Raw genomic sequence first — 21508 nt, 5'->3', positions numbered from 1 at the left:
CAGTCAAAATCTGCAGTAGAAGCAGTAAAGAAAAGAATTAGAACTGCAAACAATTAAATCAGTAATATGAAGGCTAAATTTAATTACCTCTCTCAGAATTCAGAAGAAAAGGACAAAGATGATACAGGACATAGAATAATGTTCTAATAACATAATTATAGGTTTTTCTCAAGAAGAAACCATTTACGACAGACACAATAATACAAGTTAGAGTACAAGAAAACTGTCTTAGCATGGGAATTAATAAAAACACAAAATTAAAAATCCACAAATCAAAAGAGTTTATGCATACATGCATGCCTGAGTGTGAGTGTGCACTTACACATAGACTCAGATTATCCACACAAAAGTGGTTTAATTTCAGGGACAAATAAAACAATTTACTGTAAGTATTCTGGAAATAAAGACATCTTTTTTAAAAGATGTTAAATGAAACTGTCAAATATAAATTTTCTAAATTGATGTTTAGGAATAATTATCTTCCCAATTAAATTAACCAAGACAGTTTTTAATTTATAAAATGATTCTAAAATTCATTTAAATATATAAGATTATATTAATGGAAATAATATATTAGAATATCATAAATTATTTGTCAATACGAGTATTGAGAAGAGACTAATCCTTCCATCTGGTAAAGTCTACTATAAAGCAACAATAAGTAAATCAATGTGGCATTGATGACAAAGTGGAAAGAATAAGCAGGTCACTAGTCTGAGGGTACTGCACAATTACAATTACTTATGCACAGAAGAGACAGTCCAAAATCAGATCTCAATATTTATGTTATATGAGGAAAATAAATCTGTGGAGAATGGAAGGATTTTTCGATAGACAGTTTTGTTATGATTAGTTAACTATTTGGGTTTGTGTGCAGGTGTCTATTTAGATCCTCACCCTACAGAAAACATAACAAAATACATATGAGTAAATTTGGATTAAATAATTAAATTTAAAAATATTAAACCATAAAAAAACTTAAGAAGACAGATTTTATTCTTCCAGTCTCTAAGTTTAAAACAATGGAAGAAATCACTAAAGAATAGGTATAAGCACATAAACTTATAATTTCTGTATATCTAAAATGCCATAAATAATGCTAAAATATAATTGGAATAAATTATTTGCAGTAAAAATACCAAACAAGGGATTAATATCTTATTATTAAAGCACTTACAGAAATCAACAACAGAAAGGCATAAACTGGTCATTCACAATGGAAGAAAATGAAACGGCTAATAAATATATGAGAAAAGTGTTTCATTTGTAATCAAGGAAATGCTGATTAGAATAGCAATGCCATACTTATTTTTCACCTTTCAAGTTAAGAAAGGTGAAAAAGTTAATTTGCTTAATGCTGGAGTGGGAGCAGTAAGAACACACCCATTCTTAGACACCGCTAATGAGGTATAAATTTGTATGATCGCTTGGGCAAGTACTCTAATTTGGTAATTTTGAAGAGCTTCAAAAATTTTCCTACTTTTTTCACCCCATAATTCTATTTTTAGGATTCTATCACAAGGGAATTCTAAGAAATATGTATAATATTTTATGCACGAAAATGTTCAACCCTATGTTATGTGTTATACTAAAAAATGGAAAGTATTAAATGCTTAATGTTAGAGGATACTGGTTAAGTAAATTACAGTCTATGACATGAATATAATGTAGTCATGTGAGTGTGTATTGTGTAACTAAGTATTTTATATTTATTTGCTCATTGAACTCTCACTACAATGGTACTGGATATCTTGCCCTGGCCTTTCCAGGCACACCCACCACTCCTCTAGCCTGTTCTGTCCACTGAAGATTGATTTGTATGGACTGCATCAACAGGCTCCCTTGCCTTCTGGCTTCTGGTTGAGGTAGGTCAATGGAGAGGACCAGCAGATTGGAGAGAGGGAAGAGAAGGAAGTTTGGTATTTATTTGTCCTGGCTCCCTCTCTGTGGGTTTCCTGTGGGCTGATTGCCTCTCTGAACTGAAGGCCCCAGCTTGTGTCAGGCAGCCTTTTCCAAAAAAACCTTTGTCGCCAGGTTCTGATTACTGCTCTCTCCCCTACAGTGTTGCTTTCCTACTGTCACTAGTCTGGAGGGACTGCATAATTACAATTCCTTATAGTTTCTCTCCATCTTGCCCACATCTTTTAAAATACTTTCTTTATGATAACTCTCTTCAAATGATCTAAAGTTTGTTGTTTCCTGCAGGAACCCTTACAACAACTTATGAGATTCTACAGTTGAGGAGACAGTCACAGAGAAGTTAAATAATTTGCCTCAGGTCACACAAGAGAGGAAATAATACTTGTAGGATATGTCACAATTACTTCTTTATTTATCTATTTTAAAATAACATTGTTTTTATTACAAAAGACATGCAAAATATACTATACAAGCAAGTAAAATGAAGAAAGTACTCATATTTCTACCCATCTATTGCATCCATTATTTATTTAATAAGATTCCCACATTTTTATCTCCATTCAAAGTCCTGCTTTGAGCCTCAGGCTTTATGTTCAACTGCCTATTCTATAACCTTCATCGGGATGTCTCAAAGGCCCTTGAAACTCAACATGTCCAGAACCATGCTCATGGTCTTCCAAATCCTAGCCACAACTAAATCGTATTAATTTTACATGTAAATGTCTTTAATATGTCCACATCTCTCTAGCTCCACTGCTGCCACTCACCTTAGTCCAAGACACCATCACCTCTTTCTTTGACAAATTCCAAACTTTGGTTTCTCTGTATCTATCTACTCTTGTCCCCTTCAACTCATTATTCATACAGCAGGCAGATAGACCTTTTCTAAATGCAATCTAGTCATATTGCTTCTTGCTTAAAATCTTGCAGTGGCTTCCATTGCTTTAGACCACAGACTGAGGATCTTTCTTTGGCCCAGTTGACCTCAGCTGCTTTGTCTTTGTCTCTGGCTTCTCCCATTGCTACAGCTCTACTGGCTGGCTTTCAGCCACTCCAATGAACTATCTATCACCTGGCCTTTGCCCACGATGTTCCTTTTTTCTGGAACATTTTTACACTGTCCCTCCCAAAGTTAACTTCCAGAATGGTCAGGACACCCTAACACTTTCTTATCACTGTAGACGTTTCCAATATATAATTGATCAGAGTTTGGATTGGCAATCAAGTATGTGGTTGTCTATTTCCTTTACTAGCTCCTCTAGTGATTGTATGATCAGTGAAGATCTCCAACTGTCTTATGTCACCTGTATATCCTCAGTGCTTTGCTCTGTGCCTAGCACATTGTATGAAATAAAATATTTGAATGAAAAGAAATGAAAACAACAGGAATAAGGAGAAATTTGGACAGGATCATATTTGAAAGGGCTGAATTCTTTATATCTATTATTTCCTCTTGCTTCACTTCAAAGTCTAACAAGATAAAAAATGATACGTTTAGTCATAAGTGTCAACTACTTTTCTAGAAAGTAAAAGCTATTAAAACTGGATAAAGAAAAGACTAAATCTATATTTCCTTAGTTTCTTCAACAAGATGTTGTTTGATACAGAATGGGGTGAGGGGTAGTCCGGAGAAATGTTTATAGGTGGGAAGGGATGCAAGTTAAGTTTCTAGAGTTCTCATTATTTACTTTGAATTCGTGTCATAATTATATCTATTTTTGAGTGTTTAGTGATGACAAATTCAGCTCTAGGAGGATAAGGTGGAAATTTAAGGGATAAAACTAGCAAGAGGCTGGCTGCACAGTAAAATATATGCACTAGATATCTCTCTTTTCAGTAGGATGGGGAACCATGTGTTTTGTTTTGTTTCTGCACCTTAGCCATCCCGTGACTTTCGCTTTTAAATTGCAGGTCCCACATTAATCTGTGATAGCTGAGTTCTCAATTTTCTCGCGTACTTGTTTCGATTTTGGTTAAGCACCTCAGCTTGAAAAACCCCATACAAAACCAGTAACTGCCGTCTCCCCCAAGTGACAGTTACAACCTCACCCCGCCCCTTCCCTAGGGAGGACGCGCGGCTGCGCAGACCTCACCCGGCCCTTGTGACGTCACAAACCAGCCAAACCAAGTCGGTGGCGGTCCTGCGACCCTGCGAGTCCGGTTCGCTTCCTTCAAGTACCCGCTTCCTTAAGCCCACCCCGGTCTAGTCTCCTTTTAGTTAAAGCGTAAGAATAAAATTGAAGTCCCCAAACAGCCACGCCCACATTCTCGCCCGGCCACCACCACATTCTCGCCAGGCCACCGCCATCCCCCCACCCCACCCCCTCGTGGCTTCGCCCGTCCCCATGGCAACAGGGGTTGCGAAAGCGGCTCACAAGCGCCCGGCAGGCAGACGGGGAAGACGGAGCCGGGCCTCAACAGCGCCGGGTCTCCCCGCCCCTGAGTGGGCCAGCCTCCCGGGGCGGGCCTTCGAGAGTGCGAATCTAGGATAGCCAGGCCCCAAAAGCCGGGGCCTAGGAGGAGGAGCTGAGGAGAGCAGAAAGTCACCTCCAACCCCGCCCCGCGCACTCCTAAACTATGAGTGCTGCCTCCTTGGGCAGCGGCAGCAGCCGCGGCGGTGGCAGCGGGAGTGGGCGAGAGACAGAGCAAGCGCCTGAAGCTGGGGCCTCCGCAGCCCAGATCCCGGACCCAGCCTCCACCTTGGGCGCGGCTCGGTCCTCTGTGTCCGGGTCGAACATCCATTCTGAGTCGCGGACCACCTCTCATCTGTTTTCCAGCCACCAGGTGAACATTTCCACACCCGATGCAGCTGACTTCTGGAACAACAGCGCGCCCTCCCAACTCAGTTCCAGTCCTGATCCGAGAATTGACATCGACTACGACATTGGCTTCTGGGGCTTTGCCGCCTACGGTCTGACCGACTGGATACCGGAGGCTGCCACCCAGTCGAGCACCTCCGAGGGAGCCGCCCCCAAGTCCAACCTGGACACCGACAACCCCCGGGTATCAGTACCAGAACCTTCTACATCCAATAACACCCTCCCAGAGTCGGTACAAGGATCCATCCAGCCTTTGATGCCCGGCTTCCTCAGAGTATCGGTACCACCAACACCTCTTACACCCAGTAACACTCCGGATCTGCCAGTACATGGGTTCGCCCCGCCCTCAGTGCCCAGCTCCTCTAGGGGTTCGTTCCAAGTACTTCCTACACCAAATGACACCCGCCAGGTGTCATTAGAAGGGTCCACCCAGCTCCCAACGACCAGCTCCCCCTGGGTACCTATACGAAGATCTGTCCCGCTCTCCAATTCCTCCCTATCATCGGTTTCCGGGCACCCCCGGTCCTCAGCGTTCAGCTCCTCCCGGAGTTCAGTACAAGAATCTGTCACGCTCTGGAGCTCCCCACGAGTGCCGGTACAGGGGTCCCCCCTGACCTCAGTGCGCAGCTCCCCCCAGAGTTCAGTACAAGAATCTGTCACGTTCTCAGACTCCTCCCTAGAGTCAATACAGGGGTCCCCTCCACCCTCAGTGCTCAGCTCCCAGAGTGCGGTACAAGGATCTGTCACGTTCTACGGCTCTTCCCAAGGGTCGGTACAAGAGTCCGCCCCGCCCTCAGTGCCCAACTCCCTCCCGGGTTCGGTACAAAGACCTCTTATGCGTACAAACTCCTCCCAAGTGTTGTTGGCACAAGGGTCCACCCAGCCCTCAGTGCCAGGTACCCTTCGAATATTGGTGGAAGGATCAACTCCGCCCCCGGACTCCCCCAGAGTATCAATACAAGGGTCCGCTCCGCCCTCAATGCCGGGCTCCGCCCGGCTATGGGTAGAAAAGTCGGCTCCTCCCCCGGGCTCCCCTCAAGAGTCGGTAGAAGAGTCCACCTCGCCCTTGGCCAGCCTCTCTCCTTTACTCACCCCGGGAGAGATTGTCAACCAGAGCATGGCGAGTCGGGAGAAGGCGAGTGTCGAGGGCCACATGTTCGACGTAGTCGTGATAGGAGGCGGCATCTCAGGTTAGTGTAAACCTTAGCGATAGCCTCAGGGCCTCTGAGGGCTCCTGCTGGCCCCGGGGTGGGGGATTTGCAGCAGCGCCGTGGCGTTTGGGGGTGGTCTATCTCCTGCATTGGAGAGTTCAGCAGTGGCCGGCCCTGCCGGGCAAGGCGGCAATGGGGGTTGGGCCAGCTTTGCTGGATGTGTGAACTGGGAAAGGCAGGAACAATAATCTATTACTACTACTAAATGTTGACATTTAATTAGCTGTTGCTGTGCAGTTATATTTAGCACTTGATGTTGATTTTCTCAATCCTCAGCAGTCCTGTGAGGTGGGTAATATATTCACCCCCATTTTTCAAAACCAAGAAACTGAGGTCTGGAGAGTTTCAGGTCAAATCACCTAGCGGGGAAGTGGCTAAATGATTTTCTCCCATTTATGACTCTCACTTCTAATTTCTGAGATGGCTGCTTTGCCTCACTAATTTCAAGTCCTCATGCCCTAAACTGGCAAAGGACATCAGTACGCGGATTTTTGTAATATTGAGGTAGTAATAGTGTTATTCCAGTCCTGCTCTTTTTAAAAGCACTTTTCCTTAGAAAATTTGGTAAGTGATGAGGAAGGAGGAAGAATCTAAGGAAAACGTTAAAATATATGGTGACAGATGGAAACTAGACTTTTGGTGGTGAGCATGCTATAATGTATACAGATATCAAATTATAATGTTGTATACCTGTAACTTATATAATGTTATTAACCTATGTTACCTGAATTTAAAAGAAAAAAACAATAGAAAAAGAAAAAGAGAGAGGGGTGGGCTCTTAGTTTTAACCTATTCCCACTGTTTTTTAAGAACTTGCAGGGAGGTATAAGACATTTATTGCTCAAAGGGAATCCCTTTGTGAAGCAGGGGGCAAGTGCAGCTCAGCAAATACCCTGTCATGGCCTTTAATAAGAACTCCCACCCCCTGAATCTTGTCCTGTGTTGAGCAAGCTGGTGAGGCTGGGTTCCCCAGGTCTTGGCTGGGGTTTGTAGCTGACCAATGGAGTGTGCATGAGGCTTTTCAGTATCTTCCTGGAAACCTCATCATGACTGATATATTAAATTGTCACTTATGTTGTCATAACTGGTAAAAATGTTTAAAATTTACGAATTGTGTTTCAGCCCTAGCTAGAATCCCACACTAATCTGTCCATGACCAAGGACGGTGTTAATTTCTGAAGTGTACCTGCAGGATCTGATTTAGAAAAGGGGAGAAAGAAGGTGGAAGGGAGTAAGTAGGGTGGCCCCACAGTAGCCATTTAGGAGACTGCATATGCTTACAAATTAATTTTGGGTGAAGATAGCTTTTTACTTGACCTGTTGAGAATAAACAGTCTTAATTGTCAGGGAAGTGACTGGCATAAGCTGTTGCTTTGACAACTCCAGCCAGTGCCAGCAAAAACATGCATGTATGTTGGAGCATCAGAGGAAAGCAGAGCCTGGTGGAGAGTAAGAAAAAGAAGTATTTCCCTTGTTTACATTCAATCATTCATTCATTCAACAAACACTTGTTGAGTGCCTGCAATGAAGTGGATTGGTGTTTCCAAAAACCTAGAAGCAATACGTTTCTGGATCACTGGAAAATAAATACGATATGTGTTGTGTAAATTGATTTGGAGTTCTGCCTCCTATCTCCATACCATCCATATTTTACAATTCAGGGTTCTTTCTGGGATTTTATTCTTGTCTTTTTCTTGTTCTGTGTGCCACTATTTCTTCAGGATAGTTTTGTCTTTAATTTTTCCTTGCCTGATTACCTGCTCTTTCTCCCTTTCCACACTTTACTACAAATTCTTGGTGGTGAGCAGAGGTGGATGGTCCTTATGCTTTTTGGTCCCTCTCTCAGTTTTAAAGGCTTCTGGATGTTTCAGTCCCTTTTGGTTCTCATTCTAACTAAATAACCAGTGCCATACTGAATCTTGTACCTGTAATTTTGCATTGTGTTTTCTTAAAGGGGGCACCCAAATTCTATAAGCTTCAGGCCCCTCAAAACCTGGATCTGTCCATGGTTGCTGTTATTTATTAATTTGTTGATTTCCATTTGGGGGAAGTAAAGGGCATTTCTTGCACAGGAGTTGACACTCCTATTCCAGAAGCCAGCTTCTAGTCCATCAGTGACAGTGGAAAAGGCACTGGGCTTCCTCTGATATCGTCTTTATCAGTCAGATTTGAGTGATTTTAACACCAAAACTGACCAGAAACATTGCCTTATGGGGATGGTGCCTTCCCAGATGGTCACAGATGCAAGTCTGACTCTGGATAAACCCTGCACACAGACTGGGTGTTTCATGAGCAGATGAGAGGCATTACTTCCCAAGGATTCTTGAGAACTCAGGAAAACATCATCTTTGTCTGTGTTTAGCAGTATCCCATGAGTTACTTAATAGTCCCTATATCAGTTTTAAATGGTTTTGGATGTTTCTTATAAATTTTGTTAGGACTTGCACATTTTAATATGTTCCCCACAAACTTACATGGCCAATACTTAGCATCTGCTGTATTATTCCTGTTATATAACAAACTAGTTCACAGAAGAGTACGAATTCTAAACAACATTCCTCAAAATTAGTTCCATATTAACAAAATTATCTTTCATTTTGTATAAGTATTTTTGACTGCACAAAGAATACAAACATCTTAATGTATTTCTCTTTTGTCATTAAGATACATAAAATAGTATAGCTTGCAGTCACAAAATCCCTTTTTCTGTTCACTGACTAATTAAATAATTCTATATACTGCATGTCAGTAGTTGAGAGGAGAAAAAACCCCGTTCATTTGTAAGTAATATAATGGTGTCTTTTACATGCTCTGGCCCTTATCCATCATCCATCATCTATCATCATCAAGTCCTTTTTGAAACTCTTTTCATGTTTTCTGTAACACTATTGGATCCTGAATTTTTATCACACACAGCTTGCTCCTTTTCTATTCCTTTCATCGTGCCCATATTCTTGTGAACTTCTAGTTTTGAAATGGCCTTGAGGTTCAGCTGTTCATCACTTTTGTGCTCTTACGCATTCTCTCCCTCTCTCATTATTAATTTCAGAATTTCTGAGTTGACTCTCTTTAGGGAGAGAGAAACAAAGCCTACCTCCAGGGGACACTGCATATTTCAGATTCTTTGGGCCAGAGGGATTTTTAAATGGCAGTCTAGTCCAATCACCTAAGATTTTAATCCTCTCCATAGCATCTCCTTAGTGATTATCTGGCTATAGCTTTGAACACATCTAGGGAAGGGCAATGCTCTATCCCTCAAAGCAGCTCATTATGAGCAGAGGTGGCTCTGGTGCTTGGACTCAATCAAGCATTTTGGGGGCCTCTACCATATGCCAAGTACTGTCTAGATCATGGGAAAAGAGGCCCTGTCTTCTTGCAAGAAGCAATCAAGTGGGAAAATAATTGATATTAATACAATGAGAGAAATATTAATTTATGAATATGAGTAAAGTGCTGGGACCTTGAGAAGTAAGTAGGGCTTTAACAGGTAAGTAGGACTTTAAGAGGATATAAAAAAGACATATCAAACAGGAGAGAATGTAGGAGCACAGATACAGAGTCATGAGGCTGTGAGCCATACATGAGCAGTGTTTCATTGAAGCCAATGGCAAGAGTTCCAGGGAAGGAAAATAGTTGCCTACTGTGTCTCTAGGGATCCTGGTAGCCATTGAGGTGAGTCCAGTGTGCCACATCTGCCCATGGTTTTTGTGCCTGGGTGAGCTGTGAATGGTTAGCAAGTGCACAGTGAAAACACTTTAGCCATGACGCTAGACAGTCCCTGCTGATTAGAGAGTTTTATCATGTTTTCTTGAAATTAAGTTCCAAGTGTTATGTAGAAAGAGATATTTCCAAATAGTGTCTAAGCAGTACAGAACTCCCCTATAGTTTTATCCACGTGCTGAGCTCCACTAAAAGAAATGAGAGCATGAGCAGCCTTGAACTCGGTGCTGTATAAAATCAGCAGGGTTTGAATCTGTCATGAGACACAAAAGCCATTTTGCAAGAAGATTGACTAATAATGTTTTGAATTTCGACAATTGGGTCCACAACATACCACAATTTCCGTTTTTGTTAAAATACTTCACTCTGAGGAATCATTTCTGCTAAGAGCATTTTAACCCAGTATTTGGCAGCACATACTTGTGGTTTTGTAGTGATTAAGAAATGCTTACATTAAAAAAAATGCTGCTTATTTTTGATGTCTTAGTTATTTAGATACTCTTGAGATTCAATGCAGGCTGAGCTTTAACTTGGTGCCTTTTAGGATACTTCTCTGTGCCTATTTTATTTTTTTCTCAAAAATACACTAAGATACTTTATAAACTTTTTTACGTTGAATACAGAATACAAGAATTACATTTATTTGGGTTCTGATTTTTTGATATCTTCATAGTTTAATTAACTTTGGGGTTTATCTGACATTTAATGGGCAGTTTTAGCATTTTGCCAATACTAATTGATTTGTCTATATACATAATCATCAGCTAATGTGAAAAGTATATTTAGCAATAGATGTAAAGTATAATTGTATTAGAATAACTATAGTATAATTGGATCCCAGATACCAATTATTGAAAAAAAGAAATGTGGAAGCCTGTTATTGGAGAATATTAGGTCATACAGTTGTTGTGTAGGCATGACAAACATTTACATATGACAAATCTTGCCAGTATTTGGATTCAGGTGTACCCAGAAAGACTGAAGTTATATTATAGGTTTATATCATATACAGGGATTTGCAAGAGTGTAGACATCCAATCAGTACTTGTTTGAAGACTATGCTTGCATGTATATGAAATGGATAGATTTCATAATGATGGTTACTTTTCCTTTTAACTTTGATTACAGCTGCATAAAATGAATCAAAAGAAGGTTAGTTACATTTTTAAATGTAAAGTCTGAGACAAGATGATTATTAGGACTGTTTTGTCTTTTTATTTTCAAAAATATGCACCAGCAATTTGTATTTTCCTTGGATGCTCTATTCCTTATTATGTTGTCATCTAATATTATGGATCTGGGCAGCTTAAAATCTTTGAACCACAGTTTTGTCATCTTGTAAAATTAGAGATTGTATTAAGTTCCATATGACATATCTTCCAGTATATTTTTCAGTAATTAGTTGGCTTCCTAAAGGTCTATCTCTTCAGTTTTCTCTTTCAGACCCCACCCCCTCAGCATTTTTTTCTTCCATGTTTTAGTCTGACATTCTACACTAACTTAAATCAGCATCTGGATCTTTCTTACAGGTGCTCAATCATACTTTGCCCATGGCTCCTCTGAGACTTAGTTAAAAGCCCTTTTCTAGTTCTTGGTAGGCTAGAATAATTAAAACCCTACTTTGTAGCAATATTAATCGATTGATTAGATAACAGTATCAATAAGAACATAAAAACCAGATAATAAGCTTTGGGAGTTGACTTACATACTAACCATGTTCAAGGGTTACAGAATTGCAACCTGTAAGAGCTCAACAGGACCAAAATGGAGATTCACAGGGGTGAAGTGAATTACCACATGCCACAAAATTGTTAGCGGCATAATTTGACCTGGGACCCCTAAAATATTGACGGACAAGACAGTGCTCCTTCTATACCCTGCCTCACTGGGCTTGCTCTATAGGCTCATTCATAGAACTGCAGTAAACTTTATTGTTGCTTTACTTTGAGGCTTGATGCTCTAAAACCTAGGGACAGTTGTTTCACAGTAATTTATATTTTAGAATGTATTACATGTAATGTTTCTGCTTCATGAACATTTAAATTAAAAATACGGGGCACCCTATTAGGTCAAATGACTTTCACATAAAGAATGTATTTCCTTTTTGAAAAGTCATTCCTAGTGTGTTTAGGATAATGTGTAGTGATTGTTTGAATAGTTCAGATCAGTGGTTCTTAAACTTTGGATCAAAGGTCCCTTTGAATAGCTGATGAAAGATATTGGACCTTTTCACTAAAAAATATGCATCATTTATGCATAGACTTTTTTTCCTGCACCAGGCCAACATCCGATGTTATGGAAACCTCTTCAGTGTCACTGCCTTTATAGTGTAAATATTTTGGGCTCATACTAAGACTTTACTGAAGTGGTGAAAAATAAGAATTAAAAGGATTTATTACATTATTAGAGAGTTACTAATGAATTTGTAAATAGACAGTGATAAAAAGTCAAGATATCTTGGCTGAAAAGTAAGGCAACTGCATTTCTTACATTAAGACCATGGTAAATAGAACAGTGAACCTGACATGGTTTGAAAAGAAATCATTTGGGGAGAAAACATTGGTGAAGAAAATGGAAGGCTGTGGTGGTTGACATGATTTTTTTTTTCAGTAGTTTTCCAAGATTTGTATTTGCATATCTCACATATTGAAGTGAAGCCATTGATGTTAAATATAGCCGTGCACTGCTTAATGAGGGAATATGTTCTGAGAAATACATCATTAGGCGATTTCATCATTGTGCAAATATCAGAGTACATTTAAACAAACCTAGACGTTATAGCCTACTACACCCCTAGGCTCTATGGTAAACCACCGTCATATATGCCATTTGTCATTAACTGAAATGTCATTATACTATGCATGTCTATATATGTTTCTAATTTAATAAACATGTGTAATTAAGTTTTAAAGACCACTGGCAATTGAAGCATTTGACAAAATTCAGACCCAAATGGTTAAGTTCTCTAGTAAATTTGTCAATTCATTTGTCTCTCCAGTGACTGTGAAACATTGGACCCCTCTTATGTAGTGGTGGTTACAACTACGAGCCTGAAGTGCTCTTGGTGCTTGAGATTGGTTCAGGGGTTCAGTGGTGACACAGAAAAGGGAGCAGGAAATGAGTGACAAGGAAAAGATTTCATGGAGGAAGTAATGCTTGACAGAAGTACTGTGGATTTTGGATAAATTTGGAAATGTAACAAAGATGACCTTTAAAGTAACCATTTCCAGATCAAACGAGTTCACTGTGGGCTGTGGCATAGAGACTTTTTTGCATGTTTTCCTTTATTCATTCATTTGTTCATTCATTTAATAAATATTTCTTGATTGGGTGGTCACTATGTGCCTTGAGCAAAATTTTATGATTTTTGCTCTCTGTTTTCCTGCTTCGGGAATATTGCTTCTAAAACTTCAGTATGAGCTGATGTTTCACTCTGTTTTTTATTGTCCTCAGAGTATTCAGTCCAAGAGTCCAAACATGCAGTTACGTAAGAATTCTGTTGGCCAGATACCACTTCACTGAATAATAGATAATTAACTTTAAAAATTTAATATGTGATGTATACTATACACGTTACTAGGTGGTGACAGATGTCAAAGTTGAAGAACATGTCACTTTTAGGAATAAACAAGAAGAATTAGGAGAGTCAGCAGAGCATAAGCCAAGGCTACATTAAAGCTTTGCTTCAATACTCCTAGCTTGTGCTCTAGGCATTGTTCACCTGAGACCCTGCCCAGGGGAGTTTATTACAGTAAATATTTGAACAATCTTATAAGAGATGAAATCAGCTTTCCCAAAGTGTGTTTTGAGGTATAGTTTTTTGTTTGTTTGTTTGTTTGTTTGTTTTTATGGTAGAGAGTAGAGAAATGTTGTGTTAAACTGGTCTCTTCACTGTAGGACTTATCAGGGCCTTTAATGTGTCAGTATGCACCACACACTGGGAGAAAGAGCGTAAGATGACCCAACCTCCATGAATATTGGTAGTTTTCCCTGCAGCATCTTGAGGACCAGGTTTCCATAAAACATTTTGAAATCTACTGCTTTAAACCACAGTGCAACTTAGTGTGCAGAATCTGAGGACAGTGGTGTGGAGCGCCCTTGGTGTATTTTAAGTTTCAATGAAAGAATGGGGTGAATAATGAATTAAGGGGTAATTGCATTCCATAACTTGGGTGAGATCCATTTATCTAAAGTGAAGATGAATGCTGAACAATAATCAAATAAATTAGGACTGTCTAGACAACCAGTCTGTCTAATTCAGGGCAAATTGAAGTTAATTGTTAGCTTTCATCTGTTTATCATTTGAGACAACACTGTCTTTGAGCTTATCAAAGGAATTAGAAGATTTGGCATGTTCAAAAGCAGAGAATTATTTCTGAAAGGAAGCACAAAATACAGCTGAATGTTGGGATAGATAGAATAGCTGTATGTATCAGACAAACGTGTGTGTATATTGATATTCTCTGTTCTCTTTTGATAAAAAGTGCAATACTGGTTCAAAAACCAGAAAATGTACTAGTATTTAGAATCTGCTGACTATTAGTATTTATAATGTGCCAGGTAGCAATGTGTGCTAAGAAGAAAAATAAGACACGGTAACAGGGACAGAGTGTGGCAGATGGTTGTATCACTTGTCTATATTGACAGTAGGGTCACCAGACATTTTTTGTCAGGAATACACTATATTTCAAGGTTTGTTCTAGTGAAGAAGATGAGACTCTAGAGCATTTGTTGTAGAAGGAAAAACAGATATTGAACTGGAAAGGGTCACACGAGCAAAATGGACCAATTTCTTTCTTTCTGTTTTTTTCTGAAATACAGCATTGTGAATATGCTTAAAGAGGTAAGGTAAAGGAAAGGCCCTTGGTTCAGGGATAAATGTGAAGCTAGGTTCCACAGTGACAGGATACTTGATATTTACATCCCAGGAAGGGATGTAAATAGGACCATTTCCTTGAAAGCTTCATTGCAGATATTATTAACTCCTTCTCCAGGTACACTGTGTGGGTTAAGTCATTTCCTGTACCATTTCTATGGGGACAATAACCATCTCAGGACACTGGAAACACTGCAGAATCTGGGGGAATACAGTTTCCATGGACAGTGGCTTTAAGAAGCTAGAGCTTGGTTTGAGGTTGCCATGGCAACCCCAAAGCTGGCTGCATGCATCTCACCCAGGCTTTCCTGATCTAATGACTAGGATTTCCATTGTCTGAACTCTCAAAGGAGGTGTGCTTTTAGCAGACTTGCTTTTTTCTTAAAGCTCCCTAATAAATTCATTAAGCTATTTTGTTTTGGTCTCTGTAAAACCCAAATCATTGAAGAGAGAGAAATCAGGAGAGGAATTGTATTGTTTTAAAGTCATCATCCCTATTTAAATTGCAAAATTATTAAAGATTTGCCTTACCATGATCCGCTATTTTCCTGTTTTCAGGTTTTTGCATTTTGAATGTTGTCAGATTCTTTATGCGACACTACCTACATAATAGCCTCGAAATAACAATACTACTACTAGCACCAATGAAATGATTACCGAACAACGTGTTTATGGTTCTTTTTTGTCTTTTGGGTATATACCATTAGAAGTGAACTATCAAATTACTAGGCTTAAAAATCACTTAGAATATTTCCTCTCCTCAACCACTTGTATACATATTTTGATATCATTTGTATCATTTTACTAATTTTATCCCTGGTGTCATTCTTATTTCTCTTTCACCCTTATATTCTAACTAATGTTTTTTTTCTCCTTCAAGTGTGTTTATCTCTGTAGTCCACTTCATTTTTTTTTTGTATTAAGAGTATAAAGATAACTAGGTATGAAATAGCATTAGAAGTACAGAAAACGTAGATTTAAAAATAAGTGTGTACACACATATATTTCCTTATTCTGAGCTGACGGGACCTAGAAGCAATGATATCCCAGTAGCAATGGGCACACCTGGAGCCCTGATCTTAGTTTTTAATACTATTCTCCAATTAAAGGAACCAAGGCTCATTGGAGAAATGCCTGGTTCTAGGGCTAGGGCAGAGAAAGACAAGAAGAGGCTGGAATATCTTGTAATACCAGAAATTAAGGAAGTGCTCAAACACACACACACACACACACACACACACACACACACCCTCACTCACACTCACACACTGCACAATGATGGGTGCATGTCAAAGAAACACAGGAGCCAATTAAAAGAGCTCCCAGAGACCAAAGCTGGAACAATTTGAGGAACAAAATAAATAATATGGTATTAGATTATAACCCAAAGTATAAAACAACTATTGAGTCCATGCTGATATAAATAAATGACTAAATGAATGAATGAATGAATAAATAAATAAATAAATGGGGGAGAAGAGACAAATCTCTTGAGCAGAATTCTGAATAATTTATATCGATACTTCACCCTCAAGGAAGGTGACATAACTCCCCACTTCTTAAGTGTAGGCTGTGCATAGACTTCCTTCCAAAGAGTACAGCATGGAAAGGGGGATAAAAGAGTAGCTTTACACTGGAGAAACCTGGAAAACACTACCTCAGCCAGGTGATCAAGATTAACATACACGATAAAATGATAAGTCACGTTGATAGCATGCACACTTAATGTTAATCCACAATATTTTCTCTACTTTCCTGGTATTACCATACTGGTTTAAAATCAATCTTTTATGAAAGTTTTTATTTACAGGTAAAACCTGTTCTCATCTTTAAACCAATGAATAAAGTGTGAAGCATGTTTCCTACCTTTGGTAACTTTGAATCTAGTGAGGAAAACATGATGTAGCAAGCATGTAATACAGATATTAAACCATAGGAGGTGATTATAGGGAGTTTTTAAGTTGAGGAAAGCACAGATATACTGAGTGCTGGTGTAGCCAGGAGAAGTTTCCAGAAGAACATACTCTTCGGTTTATACAATCAGGATTTCTGGAAGAAGTGCACAATAAAGGTTGATTTAGGGATTCAACAAGTCCTCTTAAATATGATTCGATTATCATCCAAAACAAAAAATATATTTTAAAACTTACTACATTTTGTCACCCAACCTTATGATAGATAATAAAAGTATAATAGATAAGGTAATATATGATAGATTGTAAAATAGGTAGCTCAGTTAATCACAGTGTAATGAGAATTTATTAGAAAGAAAATAACATTAATGGATTGTGTACAATGCTCTGAATTCATTTTATGTGTAGACCTGGTTAAGTCTTAGGTGTTTCACATTTAGACATTAATATGTTCCTCGATTTTGTTTTCCTTTTTTTTTTTCCTTTTAGGATTGTCTGCTGCTAAACTTTTAGCTAAATATGAAGCTAATGTTTTGGTTTTAGAAGCCCGGGACAGAGTCGGAGGTAGAACATACACTGTAAGGGTAAGTGATTTAAATACTTACATATACTGTCTCACACAAACTAGAAGAGAGGTCATTGGAAGACAGAGCTAGAAGAGATCTTAAGAGTTCATGCAGGGAAGCCAGTTGTCCTCCATAGCCCTAAACTACTCCATCAAATAAGTGTGCCTTCTTTTCAATAAGCACTCGCCAAAGAGTGACAGCCTCTGACCTTCAGTAGCTTACATTCTAGTGAAAAAAACAAGCATGAACAAATAACTTCAGTGTAGTGTCTCAGGTGGGGTTGCACTTTGTTAGTACTTGAAGTGAATATATGCATACACCTACAACACACATACACACACACTGAGTATAGGTTCTTTATTTATCCAAGTTTACACAACTGAAAAGAAGTGTGGCTATAGTAAACAGAGATACGTGGAGCATATTTTTGTGCAACTTTTTACTTGGTCCTTGTTCCCTAAGAGTGCTGCTGCCAGAAACACTTTTTGCTCTAGTAGGATTGGCTAGACATGAGAAAGAAGCCCAGTTCTCGCTACATCACTCCTTTTTTATACAGGGACACCTTATTGTATTGTGCTTCACTTTATTGCACATTGCAAATGTTGCATTTTTTACAAATTGAAGGTAAGACCCTCCACCAGCAAAATGATTATGACTTGCTGAAGGCTCAGATGATGGTTAGCATATTTAGCAATAAAGAATTTTTAATTAAGGTGTGCACATTGTTTTTTTTTTAGACATAATGCTATTGCACACAGTAGACTACAGTATAGTGTAAACATAACTTTTCTATGCCCTGGGAAACCAAAAAAATTTACGTGACTCACCTTATTGGATGTTCACTTTATTGCAGTGGTCCATAACTGAACCCACAATATCACTGAGGTGTGCCTATACTTGGGCTTACGCCACCATTCTGGAAAAATGCATGCTAACTATTGTTTACCACTATTCAAGGAAATGGTTGCAGGTGGTCGAGTCTGTGGGAGCTGATGGAAGTACACAGAGGGAGGACATAGGGTTGGAGGGAAATAGGGCCAAAGATGGAAGTTTTGGGAGCATGCAGATTTAATGGGGGGCAGAGGCAGAAGAGCCAGAGAGAAGCAGTCAAGGCAGAGGAGGAGGACCAGACTAGAGCAGTTCCATGCAAATCAGTAGGGGAAAGAGGAAGGGATAATAAATAGAGTCAAATACCAGGACCATTTGACATAGAATGAAGCTTGAAAAGGTCCTTGTGTTTGGCAGCTAGAAGGTCATAAATGAGACCCTTTGCTAGAGCACACAAATAGAGTATTAAAATCTGGGGATTGGCAGTAAGGACAAAACTAAACTGTTGAAGTGACTGGAAGGAGAAGAAACATCTATCTAGTTAGAAGATGGATCAGACTTAAAAACAGAATGGCTTATGCAGTGATAATAACAATGGTTTAAGCAATACATTCATTTATTTTACACAGAAAGTCTGGTGGTAGGGTAGTCCAGGCTCGTGCAGGGGTTCAACTTTGTCATCAAGGCTTTAGGCTTTTTCTGTCTTCTCCACCCTTCTTCGAATGTTGCTTATTGCCTTGTGGTAACCAGATGGCTGCTGCATCTCTCAGGATCAAGTCCTCATTCAAGGCAGGAAGGAGCATGTAAAGGTTTCCCCAGTCTTATCTGCAACTATGATTTTTTCCTTTACCAGAAGACCCCAGCATATAGTTGCTTTAGTCTCATTGGTCAGAATTGGGATACATGATTACCTTTAGCTAATAGGGAGCCTGGAAAAGCAAGTATTTAATATTTCCAGGCTGCATAATAAGCAGGCATGGGAAAGGGAATATGAATGGATATGGAATAGCCAAACAACAACATGTAAACTAGGATATTGTACCAGCTGTTTCAGTCACACCCTTCTGTCATTTGCTTCCTACCTTTGTAAATGTACAGGGATGTATCCTGGGCCTGTTTTCACTTCGATCAACTCTAAAACTGCTCTCCAGCCTTGCTACTCAAAGTGTCCTGTAGAGCAGTAGCTTCAAAATCACCTGGGAGCTTGATAGAAATGCAGAGTCTCAGGCCCTGTCCCAGATCTGCTGAATCTGAATCTGCATTTTGACAAGATCCCCAGGGAGTACTACAGAAGTGCTGCTCTATAGTGTATGTTTGCTTGCTTGCTTGCTTTAAATTAATGTAAATCCAGATTAATTTTATTTGGAGAATTTCTGAGTACATTCTCAGATGTAGTCCACAGGGAGGACTACAGATGTAGTACTGGTCTGGGAGAGAGGAGACTGGGATTCTGGCCTCTGGACTGGCCTGACACACTGTCTTACCTTGGGTAAGTCCTATTAGCACTTTACATCTCAGTTTTCTCATCTGAGCAGTGAGATGCCCAGGAAGGCAAGGTTGAATAATACCATGTTTCCCCGAAAATAAGCCTTAGCCAAACAATCAGCTCTAATGCATCTTTTGGAGCAAAAATTAATATAAGATCTGGTATTATGTTATATTACCTTATATTATATTATATTATATTATATTATATTATATTATATTATATTATATCCGGTATTTATTATATTGTATTATATTAAAGACCCAGTCTTATAATAAAATAAGACCAAGTCTTATACTAATTTTTGCTCCAAAAGATGCATTAGAGCTGATTATCCAGCTAGGTCTTATTTTTGGGGAAACACGGTACTAGACAATACATTTTCTGGAAATAACAGATTTGGTAAATTGGTTCCACCCATCTACTAAATACAAAGAGATTAGACAAATTGCTCTGTGTACACACACAGACACACACACACACACACACACACACACACACACACGTCGTCAAAGCGTAAGAGAGCTAACAAGGTAGTGAAGAATCACTGGGCCAACATCCGGAAGGAAAAGATTGACCTACTTTTCCCCTGTGGGTGAGGGGGTTATGTGTGTGGGGGATGGAGTTTGCTGAGCACCGAAGAGGCAAGTGAGAGGCTGAGTAGTGCTTTCAAAAGTCTTACAAAGCTAGGGCAACTCTAATTCAAGTCCAGAGCCCAGCAAAGCGTGTGTATATGGAGGCAAGTGTTGGTAAAGTCCTTGTTTATTGGGTTGGACTGTGTCCTAGGACTAAGGGCAAACTGCAAGAGGACTGGGCCGTGTGTGCATTTCAGCCCAGCTTCTCAGGCACAGAAAATGCAATAAAGTTCTCTGGTATTGTTAGCACCCCCAGGTGCTTGGCAGAAGCAGACATAAATCCTCTCTGAGAAAGGTATCCTCCTAGTATTCAAATTATATCCATATTTTTTCAAATTCAATGAGTGGCATGCAATTAAAAGTAATCAGGCAAACAAGAAGAGGCAACATGAGTGAGAACTGGTATAAACAACAAAGTAGAAACAGATCTATAAGAAGTTATTACAAATACATAGAGGAATTATAACTCACCAATATTCAATTTATTGATTAAATCATTTGGGAATGTGTTAATAAAAATGCTGGGAAAAATGTAGAACTGCATTTACGAAGGGGAAAGTTAATTTGAGTTTTATAAAGGTTTACATATTTATAAACTAATTTGTTAGGTATATGAATCTTTTTATACCTTTTGTATTGTTTTCCTATGATGCATTCTTCTCTGCAAGTGTTTTAAAATTACATCAAGAGCGGGCTGATTTAAGATTTCATCTGTTGGAAATCAGAGAATGAGGCCTAATAAATCTGTGCATGGCTTCTCCAGCAACAACCCCAAAGAAAAGCATGGAAAATAACCTAAATGCTTTGAAAAAGATCTAGATCAGCAGGATGTACTACACAGTGTTCTTTACTGGGGGTGTCAAAAAAAATGTACACAGGTGGACACTTTGGTCATTGTTGCTCAAGCGGTAGTTTGCCGCAATCAGAAGGGTCTGGACGCTGATGGTAACCACTTTGAGCACCTCTTGTAATTTCAAAAGTCAGACATGACTTGTATTCATCCTTTGTTATCGGTATATATTGAATATTACAATTTTAATACAGTTTTCCTTTCTTAAAATGTGTATACATTTTTTTGGCACCCTCTATATTTTTTATTTAGTTGTCACTGAATCGGCCTCACTAATCATTATACAAGTGGGATTATTTGGTCATGAATGTCATATAGGGTTGTGCCCAGTTCTTGGGAGTGGAGGAGAAAGGATTGCTATTTTCAGTTGCAATTTATCAGAGAGATGTAAGGCACATGTAAGTTGTAAAAAATAAATGTTTTTTATAAGACAGAAACTTTTTTTTCAAGTTTTAACTAAAGTCTTCTCATCTCTTTTTCTCTTTCTACAGAATGAACATGTTGATTACGTAGATGTTGGTGGGGCTTATGTGGGACCAACCCAGAACAGAATCTTAAGGTTATCTAAGGAGCTGGGTTTAGAAACTTACAAAGTGAACGTAAATGAGCGTCTTGTACAATATGTCAAGGTAAGCCTGATATTTTACTCAAGGGACCAATGTAGGGCGTATTGTATTTGGGAAA

General features: G+C 39.2%; 1 protein-coding gene across 1 annotated transcript in view; it reads left to right on the top strand.

Annotated features, from left to right (window-relative positions):
* Positions 1–4516: 4516 nt before the first annotated feature.
* Positions 4517–21508, top strand: part of LOC117022945 (amine oxidase [flavin-containing] A) — a 57073-nt gene continuing 40081 nt past the window's right edge. Inside the window, exons 1-3 of the mRNA XM_033107209.1 lie at positions 4517–5929; positions 16949–17043; positions 21316–21453. Of these exons, the coding sequence (XP_032963100.1) occupies positions 4996–5929; positions 16949–17043; positions 21316–21453 (1167 nt within the window). The 5' untranslated portion in view covers positions 4517–4995. The remainder of the gene's footprint in view (positions 5930–16948; positions 17044–21315; positions 21454–21508) is intronic.

The sequence above is a fragment of the Rhinolophus ferrumequinum genome, chromosome X (genome assembly GCF_004115265.2).
Source record: "Rhinolophus ferrumequinum isolate MPI-CBG mRhiFer1 chromosome X, mRhiFer1_v1.p, whole genome shotgun sequence".
Taxonomy (NCBI): Eukaryota; Metazoa; Chordata; class Mammalia; order Chiroptera; family Rhinolophidae; genus Rhinolophus; species Rhinolophus ferrumequinum.
Note: the sequence above shows the minus strand (reverse complement) of the source record. Positions and strands in the feature narration are given on the sequence as shown.